The sequence below is a fragment of the Mustela nivalis genome, assembly GCF_964662115.1.
Source record: "Mustela nivalis genome assembly, chromosome: 4".
Taxonomy (NCBI): domain Eukaryota; kingdom Metazoa; phylum Chordata; class Mammalia; order Carnivora; family Mustelidae; genus Mustela; species Mustela nivalis.
Window position 1 is genome coordinate 36,572,016 of NC_139023.1, and position 18,546 is coordinate 36,590,561.

General features: G+C 47.8%; 1 protein-coding gene across 3 annotated transcripts in view; it reads right to left on the reverse strand.

Annotated features, from left to right (window-relative positions):
- Positions 1-3,183: 3,183 nt before the first annotated feature.
- Positions 3,184-18,546, reverse strand: part of PGCKA1 (PDCD10 and GCKIII kinases associated 1) — an 87,730-nt gene continuing 72,367 nt past the window's right edge. For all 3 annotated transcript variants that reach the window (XM_082728928.1, XM_082728926.1, XM_082728927.1), the window contains exons 3-4: positions 6,758-6,811; positions 3,184-5,535 (exon numbers count right to left, since the gene is read on the reverse strand). In XM_082728928.1, the coding sequence (XP_082585054.1) occupies positions 4,638-5,535; positions 6,758-6,789 (930 nt within the window). In that variant the 5' untranslated portion in view covers positions 6,790-6,811 and the 3' untranslated portion in view covers positions 3,184-4,637. The remainder of the gene's footprint in view (positions 5,536-6,757; positions 6,812-18,546) is intronic.

Genomic DNA, 18,546 nt, shown 5'->3' on the forward strand with positions numbered 1-18,546 from the left:
ATTAAAACTTCGATATTGGCCTAACCCATATTAATATTGGTTTGTCAGGTATACGACATAGTGCAAGAAGACAGCATGTACAATTTTAAGTGTGCTTCTATTAGGGCTAAGAGCACACGGTTTTCTTATTGGTAATTGGAGAATTACCCACATCAACCAGGTAGACGCCAGGTCTCCACCCAAGACCTACAGAAACCGAATCTCTGGGAGGTGAGGCCCAGAAATCTGTTTGGAAACAAGCATCCTGAAATTGGAGAAATGTCTGCTTTCGGTGTGGGAGGTGGGAAGGATCTTCATTTTACAGGTGGGGAAAGTGAGGGTCAAGAATGTTAAGAAATGCAAACTCGGGCGCCTGGGTGGCTCAGTGGGTTAAGCCGCTGCCTTCGGCTCAGGTCATGATCTCGGGGTCCCGGGATCGAGTCCCGCATCGGGCTCTCTGCTCAGCAGGGAGCCTGCTTCCCTCTCTCTCTCTCTCTGCCTGCCTCTCCATCTACTTGTGATTTCTCTCTGTCAATAAATAAATAAAAAAATCTTTAGAAAAAAAAAAAAAGAAATGCAAACTCAAGGTCACACAGTGAGCAAGAGGCACAGACTGCTTCCACTGTTTCTTCGAATTACAGAGGTGCACGCGTAAGTGCTTGGCACGTGCCACATGCTGGTAACCCCTGAGACCTGGAGCCCAGGAGTCATAACCCCTGAGACCCGGAGCCCAGGAGTCGTAGCTGTAGGTGCTAAGTGAAGAGCCAACCCCCAGGGGACATTGAAGTTCCATTACACAAACACACATCCTCTCTTTCTTTCTCCCTCAGGATTTTAAAGGTTGAGTTCAAGGGTGCCTGAATTGTCCAGTCAATCAAGCGTCTGCCTTCTGCTCAGGTCCTGATCTCAGAGTCCTGGGATGGAGCCCCGCATCGGGCTCCCTGCTGGGGTGGGGAGGAAGCCTGCTTTCCCTCTCCCACTCCCCCTGCTTATGTTCCTGCCCTAACTGTCTCTGTCAAATAAATAAATAAAACCTTTAAAAGAAAAAATCATCTGTAATCAGCAGATTTAACAGGGGTGTCTAAAGGGTTGTTTCTTCAAGTGGCTGAGGGAGCCTTGAAGGTCAGACGTATTATAGCGGTCTATTCTAACCTCCTGCATCGGAGGAACTCACCAATTCAGTTCAATCAATGTGCAGCTTATTTTTCCCATACATGAACAGGGAAAGTGTTTACTAGGAGAAACAAATGTCAGCTTGTCTCTGTTTAATTATCACCCATTCCAAAATAGGAGGTTTCAGAATAACTGAGGTTTACTCTGGAGTTTAAGAGAGAGAGAGAAAGAGAGAGAGAGAGAGAGAGAAAAGAGCTCCACATTTTCATCATAAAAGTTCATGTCCAAGACTGAAGACCTCATTCCTGTGACCTCAGAATGAAGCTCAGATGCTTGATTTTGTGCCTACTTCATTCTTCCGAGGGCCTCTTGCTTGGAGATGCTGATGGAAGACTTTGGGAGAAACAGTCTGACTCTTTGGGTCAGAGGCAGAGTGAAGCCAAGACGGGGAGTCAGTGGCTGGCCAGCAGTTACTAAGCATGGGCAAAATGAGCGTGTGCTAAGCGGTCTCAGATTCTCCTCATTCCTCTAAAGATCTGGTTTGACAGTTACCACAGTTTGCTACTATCTGTCCTGGAAACCAGAGAAAAACATTTACTTTCTTATTTATATGATAGTTCAACTTTCCCCAGTAAAAAATGTAGACACACACGCACATGCACACAATATAGAAATAATCTTGTATCAAAATCAAGATTTAAAGGGGCAAATAGCCACATGACACAGTTTGCTTAGATCATCAAAGATCAGGATGTCCCCTCCTAATCAGAGCCTGTGCCTTCTGTTCAGAGTGCGTCCATGCTTTCAAGTTGTCCAGAATATTTGAAAAGTTCACTATTGCCAATCAACCACTTTTCTGATATGGGGTGGCACCAGGCTCTAGAAGGAACACAGAGTGGGATGCTTAGTCAGTTGCTAGAAAACCTGGTGGATAAAGGTAAAATCTGGAATTTCTTTTCGACCTGAAGATTCTATCCTCGGACATCCTTTGGTACAGCCTGGATATGGGAGTAGACAAAAGGCACCATGATAGCTTTAAAAAACAAAACAAACAAACAAAAAAAACACCACTCGAAAATCCTGGTCATCTGCTAAGGTGTCTGAAGCAGTTATTCACACAAAAAGAATCTTTAAAACTCAGGTGAACTGTTAACACGGCGAAATATCCATGGCACTCTCAAAATGGGAAATTATGTACACGTGCCAAGCGCAGAAGTGTGTTTCTACGCAAGCCAAAGAGACTGTCTGCACTCATTCCTCACCCTACCCCTCTTCCGTCTGAATTTTCTTCCTTCATCCTCCTGTTGTTGAGACAGCAGCGGGAAGTCAGGATGCCTGTCGCGGTCCAGTCCTCCTTCCACTAGACCGAAAATTCAATGCCCTTCTGATATGCCAACTGTGAATACCTCTTGCAAACTGGCTCTCTCCAGGGCTCTTGCATTCTGAGGACCTGATGTGACAGACACGGCAAGCCGACCGCCTCAGTGTTCGATGTCTAGTCTCCCTCTTCTCGGTAAGCGAATCCCGAATTGAATTGGAAAATCCAGCCAGACAGAAAAGAAAGTTTTCTTAGCCTTTCCTGTGTCTCAATGTGGCCATGTGACTAGACGTTGACCAAGGAGGTATAAATGGAAGGGAGGGTGATTCCCTTCCTTCTTTTTCCTGCAGGGAAAGAAAACCCAAGGATTGGAAGACACAGTAGCCTTGAGAAGGAAGCAAAGATGATGGGAGCACAGGTCGCTGATGGGATGGAACTCTAGCGCCCTGGACTCTAGTGCTAACTATGGCCTTGGTTTACATGAAGAGGTAAATACATCTCTATTTTTATATAAGCCACTTAACACATGCAGCTGAACCGAATCCCAACAGATACACTTTGGGAAACTGTTGAAGGGATCACTCTCAAACAGGAAGCACTCAGTGTACTTGGTACAACAGCAAATCCACCTATGATGCAATTCACGATGAAAACAGCTTATGTTTTAAGCACTCAGTGTGACCCTGTATGTAGAGACCACCAAACCAACCCAGGGTAATGTACGTCTGGTAAGCATCAGTAAGCATCCGCCATCCTTAAAGATGCTGGGAAGCTCAGAAATCAAGTTTTTATTTAAAGGATCACCAAAGCGCAGTGATGACATTATAGACACTTGACAGTATTAGAGTTTTCAGGTGTGAGGACATAAAACCATTTTTCAAGGATTTGTTTCTCACTGATAAGATTCAGCTTTTTATTGAGTGCCTACCATGTGCCAGGCACCATGAGAAATACTTGCACAATCTCATTTAATCCTTACAAATATATACTATTATTCTCATGTCATGAATGGGCAAATAGAAGGGATAAGTTATTTGCCCAAGGTCATGTGGTAAAGCTGGAAAGCAAACCGAGGTCAGCCACATTTCAGAGCCCGTGTTATGAAATGCCATATGCTGGCATCTTCCGTGTTCGAATCTTTCTAGAGAGACTGGTCCATCCTCTAAATTCTCCACTGACTCATGTCGGAAAGGTAGTTTTTGTTTTTATAAATTAGAAGACTGGCACCCAGAGAGGGCTGTGGTTCATCCTTCAGTAAGATCAGAGCATGTGGTATCATGAGTCTGAATGGCAGGGACAGACAGCCGAAGCCATCCTCAGCAAACGGACTGGTTCTCCTCACTTGCCACTTGGAAGTGCGGCTCTCCAAATGGAAAGAAACATCAAGATTTACTGGGGAAAATCAGAACTACCTTTGAGTTACAACAGACAGACGCATATGTTGTTATATTTTAATCAGAATCAGACATTAAGTGGCATAAAACATCTATCTCTTGGCTCTTCCCAACCTCATGAACTTAAAACTCAAATACAACACAAGCGGTTTGCAGAATTCTTTTGGCCGCTTCCCCGAGTCCCAGAGGAGATTAAAAAGTAATAACGTAAAAAAGTTAAGGTCAAGGTGTCTTAATATCGCAGCTAATGACTAACCATTTGCTTACTGGTGGCTTCTTCTCCATCCTGAAGGCTGCTGAGCTCAACTCGCTGTCAAACAAGTGGTTAGTGATTAGTTCCCTGGGTGACTGTCCCTGAAGGCAAGCCATGCTCTGGGGACACACTAGGCACTTTCAGTGGGGGGAGCTACCTTTTCCAGGTTGGGTACAATGTCTGGCTCGCAAAAGCAAGACAAAGAATTTACAGACAGAATGGTCTGTGATTCTGCGCCCTTGGTGGGTGGGGAGGAGGCAGGGGTTTAAGCGCTGGGATTTCAGAGCATTCTGAAGAACATCGATCCGTGGGTGGACGAGCAGGCCGTTTAATTCCTGCATGCGGTGGGCAGTCCCGCACCGCCCACTCTGATTTTCAATCCAGAGCCCTGAGTGACGGCCTGTCGGCACCGCGGGGCGGTCCGGACTGAACAACAAGCGCCAGGGCGCAGGCCCCCCGGCGATCATTGGAACGGAAGCCAAGCAAATAACCCATAAGGCCGCCGGGGTTGGTGGGGGGCGCCAGTCTGTCAACAGAGCACGAGCGCCCGACGTGCGCACTGCACCACCTGCTCAGGGCCCTAATCTGCCTCGTCCATGTCCACGTCTTCTCCGGCGGTTGCTGCTTCTAAGGCCGCAAGGGCTTCCGCCACGGCCGCATCCTCATCCTCCGCGTCCCCGCCCGGCTCGTGGGGGGAGCCACGTGCATCCTCCCGCTCGGTTCTCGAACTGGCCTGAGCAACAGCCTCCTCTTTAAAGCAGACGCTTAGGCCGTCTGTCGACACGGCCTCGTTCAAGGAATCCCAACTTCTCTTCAAGGGGAAGGGCATGTTCAAACCATGCTCCCCCACCCTGGGGTGGGTTCCTGCCAGAGGGTCCTCCTCCGTCTGGCTCTTGGAAAGACAGTCCTTTTCTTCCTGATCACCTTTGTCTACAACAGAGCCCCAAAGGGGAGGGTAATCTGGGGCCGGGATCTGGAGGTCATGGTCTAGTACTTCCAAGGCAGGACCCTCCGCCCTGGAAGCAGCTCTGGAGTCCCCATTTCGAACAACCGGGGTCTCTTGCGAGGCCAGCAGCGCACCGTCCTGTTGTCCCGGGCCCCCTCTTTCTGGGAAGGGGTGAGTTGGGGCAACGCGGTTTGCAGGCAGTAAGCCCCTGTCATGATCCCCAGTGGGCTGCAGGGGGGCGAGGGCAGGGCTGATGCCATTGATGGCACTACCGGCTTTGCCGGCACAGTGTCCCCCTGCTGTATCCCCCTGAGGGGGCTGTCCTGGAGGAGGCCAGTGGGGCTCCTGCCCGCTGCAGGCTCGGCCTCTGCTGGCCGTGCTCTTCAGGCCCACGATCTGCAGCTCATTTTTGTGCACGACTTGGCTGCTCTGCTTGCCTTTCAGTTTACCAGTGTCACCTTCATCCACCTTGCAGCTGTTCACCTCGTTGACATAGCCAGGGGAGGGCACTTGAACCGGATCAAAGAGATAGCTGGGGGGGGGGGGGGGGAGACAAGAATGAGGGTCAGGCTAAACACTAATTCACTTTTTTCATTACTAGCTTTATGAATGACTAACTTCCATTATTAATACTTTTTTTTGCAGGCTCTTTCTTCTACTCTTCCTGTTAATTTCTGGGATTATTCCATTAAGCCTGTACGTGTGTCTAAACCAATTAGATAGAGTTGGTGTAAACGTGTACCTCCCCGCTGCCCCTGGAAGAGATCCTAAGAAGAGATCCAAGAGAGCATGCAACAAAGTGATTCACAGAGTTTAAAACAACCCAACAGGGAAATAAAACAGATGTGTGATAACAGGGGAATAAAGGGTTAAGCACATCCCCTTAATGGAATACTGTGCAGTCATTAAAATAATAAATATGAAGTCTGGACTGAATGAATGACACTTATAATAAATATTTATTATAGCGTTTTTTGGATAAAGCCTACCAGCATATTAGGACTATAGTAGAATAGAATTTATACACTCACATACGTATGAATAAAAGGAGACAGCCATTTAGCTATAGATATAGAACTAGAATGATAAAAAGTGTTATTTGTGGGTGCCTGGGTGGCTCAGTCGGTTGAGCCCCTGCCTTTGGCTCAGGTCATGATCCCAGGGTTCTGGGATCGAGCCCCACATCGGGCTCCCTACTCAGTAGGGAGCCTGCTTCTGTATCTCTCTCTGCCTCTGCTGCTTATGCGCCATCTCTCTCTCTCTCTCTCTGACAAATAAATAAATAAATAAATAAATAAAAGTGTTATTTGTGAAGGAAGCAAATTAATTAATGTCTTCCCTCTCATTTGTGTAGAATTCTCAGGGATCCCAGTTATTCTGAAATGGAATCTGGACATATGTGACGGGCGTGATTTATGTTCAGCGATGTCATTTCATTCAGGCACCATTTCTGAAACCCAAGCTTCTCTTTGCATTGAAGCTCTCTGGGGAATTGGAAATTCAACCTAAACCAAGTTCGCTCTCGGAGGATGATGTCGTTCCCCAAGCGCTCTGAGCGGTGAGCAAAGTAAGTTTAAAAATTGGGGCCACATGTCCCCTTAAATGGTATCAAAGCAGTTCCAAACTCATAACTTCTTGGCGATGCTGGTCATGCCCCAAAGCAGGATAAATGCACTAAACCCATGTCAGGTCTTCAGAGGGCCCCCGTGGTAATCCCAGATTCCTCCACTGACAGGTTATGTTTTCAACTTTACCTTTGTATCATTTTACAGCACCTGCACCCCATCTGGATTATTTTGTGTTACCGTCTGGAAAAGAAAGTTAAAAGGGAAAGAACACAGTGAATGGCAGGTGAGTAGGAGTTACGTTTGCTTTCTCTGCCCCAGATACTCCAAGTTCGTTGAGTCACAGTTTTTGACAAAAGGATAACGTGCGAGTCAGGGAGGCCAGGGTTCCTAGGAACCCCTTCCTTTATCCCAACCGCGGATTCAGAGCTCTCAAACACCTGCGGACAGCGGTCTCTGTGCCAGGCCCTTTCACCAACCCTGGCAGTTACCTGTGTCGTCTCCCATTGGCAAAGGAGGCCACACAGGCTGAAGAATGCTAGGGGGAGAACAGCGGGGTTGAAAAGGGTCTGTACCATTTCCTCCCTCACCGCCTTGCGCTGGGGATGCGGGAATGTGTCCACATCAGGAGGTGAAAGAGAGAAGAGAGGATTCCTTCCCGAGGGATTAGCTACTCCAGCGTTTAAGGACATCTGGGTAAGGTGGCTGACCGCCGTGTTCCACAGCAGACACCCAAGGAGGTCACAGCTGTGGTCATCATTCCAAGCTTCACCCAGACTGGAATGCACCTGTGCTGCCTTTCCCATGACTGGGCCATCCCTGGCTCCAGTCCAAGGGCTCCAGGCTGTTACAGCTCAAGGACTGGCCCCTGGGGGCCTTCAGGCAGCAGGTGGGTTCAGCTCTGGGCCACTTTTATCTCCCACCTGCCCCTTTCTGAGTGTCGTGTTTCCCGATGCTTACCTCTGACTCACATCTTCCCTCCACGTAGAACTGATCTTGTTGTTCTGATCTTGCCTCTGAAGAGCCAAAACTCTGGTGTGGAAGAACCTCTAAAGTCACTTCCCATTTCTAAAACCTACAGCCTTTAAAAAGGCCAACAGAATCTACAGCCCCGGTCCCTCCCTCCCTGTAAGATACACACCCTAGGAAGAGGGACAAGTGGTTCACTGTTGGCTATGTTGCTGCCTCCCAGCCCCTTCTTCTGTCTTCTTTTAGTCATGGCTGGATTCCCAGGATGCCCTCACAACCGCTTCACAAGCCTTTACCCACATGGTAAATGACCTGTGCTCTCTTGTTTTCTTTTCTTTTCTTTTTTTTTTAAGTTTGTTGTTATTGTTGTTGTTGTTGTTAGTAATCTTTACACTCAATGTGGGGCTCGAACTCACAACCCCGAGATCAAGAGCTGCATGCTCTTTGAGTAAGCCTGCCGGGCACCCCATGACTGGTGTTCTTTAAGAGGTTATAGATGGGTAGGTTAGGGGACCTATGTCCTTCCCACGGAGGGCTGAAAAAGTGGTCCCCCAAAGTTAGCCTATCCTAATCTCTGGAACTTGTGAATGTTACTGATTATGACAAAAAAAAAAAAAAAAAGAAAGAAAAAGTCTTTGCCGATGGGATCATAGATTGGAGATGGGGAGATTTACTTGTAGTGTATGGTTCAGAACCCAGCTCTGCTTCCGACTGGCTGTATGATATTGGGCCTCAGCTATCCCATCTGTAAATGGGAATGATGATATGTTTACCATATAGCATTGCTGGAGAGTGTATGAGTTAATTTTCACAAGAAGCACATACTTATTATTCAGACCTATTTGGACACAGCACGTTAAAAAAAAAAAAAAAGGATGGGGGTGCCTGGGTGGCTCAGTGGGTTAATCCTCTGCCTTCGGCTCAGGACATGATCCCAGGGTCCTGGGATTGAGCCCTGCATCGGGCTCTCTGCTCAGCGGGGAGCCTGCTTCCCTTCCCCCCTCTCTCTGCCTGCCTCTCTGCCTACTTGTGATTTCTCTGTCAAATAAATAAATAAAATCTTTTTTTTTTTTTTTAAAGATTTTACTTATTTATTTGACAGAGATCACAAGTAGGCAGAGAGGCAGGCAGAGAGAGAGAGGAGGAAGCAGGCTCCCCGCCGAGCAGGGAGCCCGACGCGGGACTCGATCCCAGGACCCCGAGATCACGACCCGAGCCGAAGGCAGCGGCCTAACCCACTGAGCCACCCAGGCGCCCCAATAAATAAATAAAATCTTAAAAAAAAAAAGAAAAGAATGGAAGCCTTGCACTAAAGAAAGATAAAATCTAGCTGCCACAACACACACATGAACAAACGCATTCGCAACACCAAGTAATACTTGTTTTCTGGATAAGGGTCACACGGTATATTTCTATCAGCTGTGGCACCAACTGAAAGATGTAAGTCCCCAGTGCCACGAAGTTCCTCAGAGGGAGAGACGGCAGCGAGCTCGGCCAGCGGTCCCTGCATACAAGCATTTCCTCCTTCAAAGCGCTCTCGATTCAATGACCCCATTTCCAGAGCCCGGAATTTTGTTCCCAGCCTCTGCTCCCACTTGTGCCTATTTTCTGCTAATCATTCACATATCAGCTGGACACACAGGACAGATAACAAATACCACATGCGCCTCCTCCCCTCCATCAGCCCGGCTTCCCTCCTCTCACCCTTCCCCCACCCTGCTCCAGACCCCTGCTCCTCTTCCCGCTTGCAATACTTTTATTTATCTTGGACTCTCTTTAAAAACACAGTTAGAATGATAGGTGGTGAAAAAAAAAAAAAAAGGAAAAACCAGGCTTTGAAATTTTTGAGAGAGGACTGACTGGGTCATCATAATGTCCTTGAAGCCATCGTGAGATTTTTTTTTTCCTTTGTTAAGAAACTTTTTAATTGATTACAATCTCATAAAAGTTTTTAACGGATAATTCAGCATTTTATTTTACTTTTTAAAAAATTAACATATAATGTATTACTTGTTTCAGGGATACAGGTTTGTGAACCATCAGTCTTACACAATTCACAGCACCTCACCATAACACACACCCTCCCCAATGTCCATAACCCAGCCATCGTGAAATATTAATCGCTGTAAAAATATCTGGGAGGTCAATTTTCGGATGGGGAGCTCAGGAGGTGTAGGAGGGAAGGTTTCCGGGAAGGGAGAGAGAAGAAAGAAGGGAGGAGGTGGGGGAGGGGCAGGCCTTGAGCCACACCTTGTGTTTGCAGGTGTCAGAGGCTGACCAAGATCGACCTGGAGAAGCCCGCTGCTGCAGGGGCCTGGGCCTGTGAGCCACACGCACAGAAATGCGACTGCTGAGTTTGAAGATGCCAACTGGGGGGCCACCACATCCCTCTTCCTTGCAGGATTTACAAGTCACCTGTGGCTTTTAGGCTCTCTTCCTCCTCCCCCAAAAAAACTACAGAATCTCTATTTTTTTCTTCAAAGCCATGGAATGTGAAGGACGTTTTGACGGTGTTTCCCCTTTCCAGAACAAGTTTCTAGCTTGGCTTCTCCCCTACCACTGGCCTTCGGGGAGCACCTCATGGGTTTCGTCCGGACCTGGTCTCCTACCTGAGGGCCATGCTCCGAGCCTCTCTGGCCAGCAGACACAGCCTCTTCCTGGTCAGGGCTTGGCCTTCGCTCACACACCCGGGGATTTCCCTCCCCAGTGGCATTCCTTCCCTCACTGAGGCAACTGCGTCCCAGGCTGTGTGACCGTGGACGGAAAGGGTGGGGACTAATGTATTTATACCCAACCCCTGCCTGCCCGTATCTAGGATTTCCTTCCTTATATGAAGATACCTAATAACAAATCCAATATATTTCTTTTTTCATATGTCCTGTCCACATCCACATCTTGCTTTGAGCGACAAGCTCTTCTGTTTCCAGGAGCGAAAATGGAATATTCTTTGTCTGGTGTGACATGTGAAAATGGGGGGGGCCAGGAGAGGTGAGGCAGAATATATGCTCTTTTGAAATAAGACTGAGTTCAAAATGGACAGTCTACCTGCTTTCTCCTCCCCCCTCAACTTTGACAACAGCTAGCTTGAAGGCAAGGGCTAAGTTGTCAGGTGCTTTTTATTACTTAGTAGAATCAAAATCTGCTTTCTCTTTGGAATATAAAAAAGCAACAGAGAAGCAAAGGGCAAATCCTTTGCAACCATCACCTGGTTTACACAGGGGAAAAGCAAATACCATTAGGATGGTATGTCCGCCTGCCGCAGGCGCCCGCCCGCGGAGTCCTGTGTTGGGGGTTGACTCTGCCCTGCATTTTGTGTTGAAGTTAAACAGTCCTGTGTTTGAGGATGGACTCACTAATGCTCTGTCAGTTACTAGTTAAGTGTCCTTGTTGGAAAATCCTGTTCCATGAGGGGGAACGTGGTGAGGGTTGGGGGAGGTGGGAAGACCACGAAGAGTCAGTCTTCTGCCACTGTGCAGAAGAAGAGACACAGAAAAAGGCTCAGCCCAGCTGCCAGGGCTGCCTGTGAACAGGGACAGTCCTAAGGAGTGACAGAGGCAAAGGAAAGAAGAACTGAGTTGGTTCCTCTTTCCAGTTGTCCTCTACTGGCCAAATTAGGAACAACTGAGCATCAAAATAAATCCTACAGATACAAAGGATTATAACCCACTGCATAAAATGAGGACTTGTGAATCTTGCTGATAGAAATTTTAAAAAGGGAGATTTCTGCCTTGTAAGTAGAAAGCCAGCTGACACACACACAAGGGATAATGGGACCAGAACAATCACCACCATAACAGTACATGACTCCAGCAAGAACCAATGCGTGCTGAGACTAGTGGGCAAGAGTTTGAGGGGAACAGAATGGCTAGTTTCAGCATCTCCCCGGCACATGCTTCAGGCTCAAACAGTATGTGGGCTGTGAAGAAACCAAGCACGCAGCACCTGCGACCGATAACCAAAGGGAACACTGCCTGCGATCAATGAGACCAACCAGCTCCAGGTGCCCCCGATGGGACGCGCTGGGAACTCAGTACCACGTCTCTGGTTTTCCTGCCAAAATAACATAAACTGGGTGGAGGAGTGAAGCGACATCTGTTAAGCCCAAATGGAGGGATATTCTGCAAAACAGCTGGCCTGTACTCTGAATAGTAGAAAAGGCAAAGACCGGGGAGCCACTCCGGATTAAAGAAGACTAAGGAGATACGATGCCCAAATGAAATGCACATGCTTTTTGCTAAAAGGTCATTTTTGACACAGTTGCTGAAATCTGAAAAAGGCCTGTAGATTAGGTAACAGTATTAAGTCAGTGTTAATTTCCTGATTTTGACCAGAGCACTGGGGTATATAAGAGAATGTCCTTGTTCTTAGGAAACACACAGGCAAGGATTAAGGAGGAAAGGGCACGAGGTCTGTAAATTTTAAAATGATTTAGAAACAAAATTGGGTGCGTGTGTGCATGTGTAGAGAAAGAGAGAGGACCAAGCTAATGTGGTAAATGTTAACTTTTGGGGATTGTGAGTCGAGGGTATAGGAAGGTTCTCTGAACTTTTCTGACAGTTTTTCAGTAAACCTGACGTACTGTCAGAATGAAAAGTTCAAAGAAAAAAAATGGGAAATTAAAAAAAAAAAGCACCAATCTAATGTCAGCTCTCATTCTGTGTATCCCTAGACTAGGACCAACCACTGACGGGAAATCACTGATATTAAGATATTCCCTAAAAGGAAGCCCAGGGGAAAGGTTTTGAAAGGGAGGTCCCCAAAAGCCCACCAATTTTTTCTGGATTTAGTTATTCTGAGTATATCCTGAAGACCTTCCCTCAGTAACCAGTACCAGGCACCTGAACGCTGGAGGTCAAGGGATGGTTCCTGTCCTCCGCGGCTATCTTCGAGGGGACGAATGCTTTGGCGTCCTCTGCTGTCTGCCTCCCCTTCCCATCCCAAGCTCCTCGCAGGCAACGCCTAACTCCCGGCAGGATCTAGCACCCACAGGCCCTTTGCACTTGCTATTCAAATGAAGAAATGCCTGCTGAGGGATAGGTATGAATGAAGGATGAGTAGATTTTCTACCTGAGGTCACACTACCCAGTGGCCCAAAACAAAGACCCGAGTGCAGGAGCTGAGAGAGATGGGTGGGACTCAATTCCTCCCTTTTTGGCTGGGGAAGCTGAAAAACCTCCCTTGGGTCATTCTCAGGGTCAAGGGCGTTCTGCTCCAAGGGTTCTAGTCCACGAGGGAGCGGTAGAGGCAGCTTCGGGGAAGTGGTCTGAGTTGATTGAAATTGGAATGCTTGGGAAAGAGACACGAAATTAAACACTTAAATTTCCAGCTCCGTTTTTGAAAAAACCAACTCACCAGTGTTTACAAAACAGTTGGGGTTTCATGTAACCTGGGCAGCAGGTGAAGTTGACAAATATTTAGTGAGTCGTTTCTGGGTACTGAGCTCCTGGGCTCAAGAGGAATGAAGGATAATATTCGGCAGGTGCTTTCTAGGCTAAATAAAAGATGGCCTGCCCAACTTCCCTGACCGCTGAATTCACAACAGAAAAGAGACAAGAAGCTACATTCTAAGACTACTCAATCCATTTCCTCCTTTTTGGATAGCCTTGGAAAACTCTTGGTGTGTTTCCTTTTCTCCTGAAGAGGCTGAGCTTGGCTGATTTTGGAGAACCTGAAAAACTATACAAGGACCTTTTATTACCAGCACCATCAAAGAGTCTGTTTTACACGTCCTCAATAGTTGATGTACGGGACGCCAGCGCAGCTCAGCCCGTTAAGGGCCTGGCTCTTGGTTTCAGCACAGGTCATGATCTCAGGGTCGTGAGATCAAAACTTGAGCTGGGCTCTGCCATCGGTGGAGAGTCTGCTTGAGATTCTCTCTTCCTCTCCCTCCCACTCCCTCTCTGACTCAAATAAATAAAAATAAATAAAATCTCCTATAGTTGATGTGCTACGATATATGTTAGCATCGTCCAGAACTGAGTTCGATGGGATATCGATGTGCAGAAATGTCTTTGTAGGTTTTTCCCCTCAGAAAGGGGTCCCTGGTCAGATAGGTTTGGAACAATAGAGATTAAGTTTAAAGATGAAGGGGGCCTGGGTGGCTCAATCGGTTAAGCGTCTGCCTTCTGCTCAGGTCATGATTCCAGGGTCCTGGGATGGAGCCCTATGTCAGGCTTCCCACTCAGCGGGGAGGCTGCTTCTCTCTCTCCCTATTTCCTTCTCCCTGCTCATTCTCCTTCTTAAATAAATAAAATTAAAAAAAAAAAATTAAAGGTGAACACATTCGTGGTTTTGAATAAGAACTATTCTACCTTGTTGACTTCAGTATCTCCCCAAACTATTTAACCACAGAATTCCCCCACCCCCTGCAAAAGAGTTATTAACAATCAACAAAACTTCTGTTTTGTGAAATATTTTGGAAAGAACAACAGTCGAAATGACAGTCCTAATTATCAGACTAAAAGTGTCATATGGCATCCGATGGGAGCCAGCCAGGCAAAGTTACATGTTAGCAACAGCTCCCGCACCAGGTGCACAGACGTGGGAAACTTTGTGGTCCCTCGACCACAAAAACAAACTTTGTGGTCTCTTAACTCCTTAGTTTCTTTATCTGCAAAAGGAGTCCATGACCTCAAAGCTCTCCTCCAAATCTGATAACCTAAAAGGTGACTCAGTGAACAAAGGGGACTTCCCTCATGACTCCCTCCTCAACTTGGTTTACGCACAGTTGCCCCCTTGAATCCTGAGGTAAGGCGGGCACCAGTAGGACACCACCAGCTCAGGGTCCCGACCAAATACAAAAAGCTTCCCCTCCTTGTGCTTCCTCAGGCCCCGGGTTTTCTGGCTCATTCCCTCATATGTGCGGCTTTTTGGCAGGGGTCTCCTCAGCCTCTGTCCAGGGAGTCCCGAGGGAGAGGACGTGTAACAGCAAAGCTGTTGAGGTGAGGACTCCGATCTCAGGGACCACCCTGTGAGGCTGGAGGAGGGGAGCTGCTGGGTCCCCAGTCTCCACTGGAGAATGCAGGAGGGGCGGAGGCATGGGCTCCCGGGCTGGAGGTTGAGTTCTCAGGAGCCAAGAAACCAGTCAGTCTCCGAGGATGAAATGTCAGGTTGAAACAGCTGTATCTTGATGAGAGGCTGTGCTGGGCCCACTCAGATCGTATTATTTAGAGGGCTGCCTTGTTGGCCTTTCCTATGGCTGTTCTGACCGGTGTGTTTACCTGAGGAGGGTGTCTACACTGTTCCTGCGGTGCTTCATTGCACGAGCTCCGGGCAACAAGCCAGGTCCTGGTCCCATGACTTTACTCCTGCTGGAGCCGCAGGATCCTGGGTGTCTGTGTTAAATGTGGAACAGTAAGACTTTTCCAACAGTGAGAATGTCACTCCATTTTTCCTCTCCTTGTGGTCCATAGACTGGCAAACCACATCTCTCTGATGGATCTTAAAAACAGTTCTATGAGGCGCCTGCATGGCTCAGTGGGTTAAGCATCTACCTTCAGCTCAGGTCATGATCTCAGGGTCCTGGGATCAAGCCCCACATCAGGCTCTCTGCTCAAATGGGGAGCCTGCTTCCCCCTCTCTCTGCCTGCCTCTCTGCCTACTTGAGATCTCTCAGTCTCTCTCTCTCTCTGTTAAATAAATAAATAAAATCTTAAAAAACAAACAAAAAAACAGGTCTATGGCCCTTCTTTCTATTCAAATTCTATTCTATTCTATTCTATTCTATTCTATTCTATTCTATTTCTATTCGGTACCCCCTCAGACCCTGTGGGCTAGCCCATGTGTGAGCTGGTTTTGGAGACCCATCTTTCGGATGAGGGTACGTGGCCATGACCTAGGAAGTGAAGACAAGTGACACCATGTTTTCTTTCCTGAGGTGGTCACTGGTCTGCTGTCCTTAAGACAGACGTTTCGTGAATGATCACAGTCATTACACGGTGTCTCCGCTGATTCCACGGCTCTCCAACAAATCCCTAGTGTGTACCGGGCAGTGGAGCAGGTTCTGGGAAAACAATGGCGTGCAGGTGTTCCCTGAGAACTTCTAGTCTTGAATATGTGGGTATGGTGGTGGTGGCAGCGGGGTATCTGTGTGGGGTGGGATGGCATTTAGGTAAATGTTCGGGAAGATTCATCGCAGCATACCGGCATTTCAGCCGGGTGTTTAAAGGAGCAATCTAGGCGCCGACTTGCCAATTTCCATTCTCCCACCACCACTTCCTAGCTTTGTGACCTCGAGGCAAATTTCTTAGCTTCTTCAAGCTTTAGCTGACAAACCTGCAACATGGGAATGGTAACTGTTCCAGCTTGCCAGGACAGTTTTGAAAAATTAAATGAGCTAGAAATTTGTAAGGCATTTACTATAGTGTCCGGCATACTGTTAGTACTTGTGAGTATTTAGACAGGTAGTTAATGTTTCAGTGTTTACTATGTATCAAATACTGTTTTAGGAACTTTCTTTCTTTTTTTAAAAAAATATTTTATTTATTTCAGAGAGAGAGAGAGAGAGACAGCGTGCACATGCAGGAGCAGGGAGAGGGGCAGAGGGAAAGGGAGAAGCAGATACCCAGCTGAGCAGGGAGTCCGATGTGGCACTCGATTCCAGGACCCTGGGATCATGACCTGAGCTGAAGGATGACGACCAACTGACTTGAGTTACCCAGGCACCCCTGTTTTAGGAACTTCCGTGTACTCATTCATTTTAACTTTTCAACAATTCTCTAAGGCGGGAACCACTGTTTTATAGATAAGTCAAGGGATGTAAATTAGAAAGTGGTACAGTGTAGCTATTAATGCTGTTGTTCTAATTCTCATTATTGTTAAGGTTTCCTGGCATCTGTCTTGGTAGGTTCTGTTGATTTCTGAGTCCACTGGATTATACAACAAGCTGTGGTTTGGGAATCCAGTAGCTTTTGCAAAAGGGAACTAGATCCTATTAATTTGGGCTGGGACCGAATTTAATAGGTGTGCTTGCCTCTGTGACCACCAGATGGCAGTACAGAGCAGTTGGTTAATCTACATTGGCTGGGGACTGTGTGTGGGAAAGGCCTCTGAGAGACAAGGTGTAGGACATAAAGAGTGTAGGCGCTTTGCTCTGGGGCAAAGTTAGGGAGTAAGTGATGCGGTAAATATTTCAGATAGTGGACCGTCACCTCTAAGTCTCGGTGGCCATGGCACCACCTTACGGCAGGGCCTCCTGCAGCTCTGGCCCAGCCCGAGGTTTATTCAGTAATCTGGCCACATCGTGGTGGGGTCAAAGGGCTCCCGCAATTCTACTGAGACCACTGTTGACCCAAAGACTGCTCAACAGATCCCCAGATCGGAGAGTCTGGGTAGCTCCCTTCCACCTGTACGTCTGGAGAATAATTCTGTGGAAGTGGCCAGGGAGGAAGGAGCTTGTGGAGTACAGTTACAATTCCTTCCCCCCAGATGTGGTGCTGCTGGACCGTCCATGTGGCTGCCTCTCCCTGTGGCCATCCTGGCCATCCCTGGGCTCCCCCAGACCCTGCGGGCTAGCCCATGTGTGAGCTGGTTTTGGAGACCCATCTTTTGGATGAGGGTACGTGGCCATGAACTACGAAGTGAAGACAAGCCACAGAATCACACATGGGACAATTTTATAGGTGCATTTGGGGGGGATGTTTGGGGGGATGTATCTCATTATTTCTAATTAAACATAAATTCAGGATATTGTGTGTTTGATACTGGAATTAGACAGAAGGCATATAGGAATTTCCAGTCTGTGAGTAGCCTGGGTCAGCCCTCTTGATACCTCACCAGTGGGAACTATTTTAGGGGAAAAGTCTGAGTAGCTCTGCTCTGTTCTCTGGAGTGCACATTCCTAAGAGTAGACTTCTGTTTGGAGCAGATGCGATGTGATCCTTACTGGATCAAGGCCGGGGTGTGCGTGGGGAACCTGGTGGATCCTGTAGAGGGCCCGGGCTACACCTGGGAACCTGTATTTCTAACAAGCACCCAGGTGATGCTCATGCTTTCTGGGGACCACACTTCAAGAACCGGTGCTTTACTGCAGTAAGGATGCCAAGGCAGTCTAAGCCTCTTAATTTTCGTTGGAAACTCGTACCTGTCATTGCTGTTCCCAATCCCATCCCGAACTGGGGCAGTTTTCCAAACGTCTTAAGTTTCTAAAAACTGTTTTTCAGAATTTGCATTGAAACACTTTCTAAATTATATTCGGTCTATTATCCTCCTCTATGGGAGTTGTAACGGGGAAAAGCTAAAATAACCAAGTGTCTCAAAATATGGGATCCACTTGAACCTCATGTGTAGTAACTGGGACATAACTGGCACAAATCTATGACAGGGGGCTGGCTGATCCACGGCCTGTCTGCTGTGAGATCCGCGCCTGCCTCCTCCTCTGGCTCCACATCCCAGGGCAGGGCAATGCCTAGGAGCCCCGGCCCTCTGGGTCTGGGTGGGTCCCACCGATGGAAGGTGCTGGTGGAAGAGCAGAGGAGGAAGATGGGAGAAGGCAGGGTATTTCTCCCTTTGTCTCTCTCGCTGCGTGGACGGTATCCAGTCCATCCCGGCACGGACCGAATCTCCTTCACAGCCTTCCACGGCTCCGGCCACTGGCCCAGCACCTGGGTTTGCGCCTCCCCCTATGGTGCTCCTGTCTTCCCACCTTAACCATCTCTGTGTTTGCCTCACCAGCTGGTTTCCCAGCTCTGCCAACTGGCTCTAACTTCCCTTTGTTTGAAAGGAGAGGTTCCTGTTTCTGACCGGACCTAGCCTCATACAAACAGTATCCTGCTCAAAGGCTTTCTAGCTCAGCCACTGGAGAATATACAGCGATAGTATTGGATTCTGCAAAACCTGGTATTCTTGAATGTAGATATGGTTGCTTGCTGCACGCCTGACACAGGGCGGCTCGTGGGGGATGTCAGTGATGGCTGGGGAAGGGATGTAAGCCCCTCCGTCATCTCCATCAAGTTCTCTTCCCTTTCTCAGCACAAATCAGTCTGTCTTCTGTACAATGTGACTTCCTTACA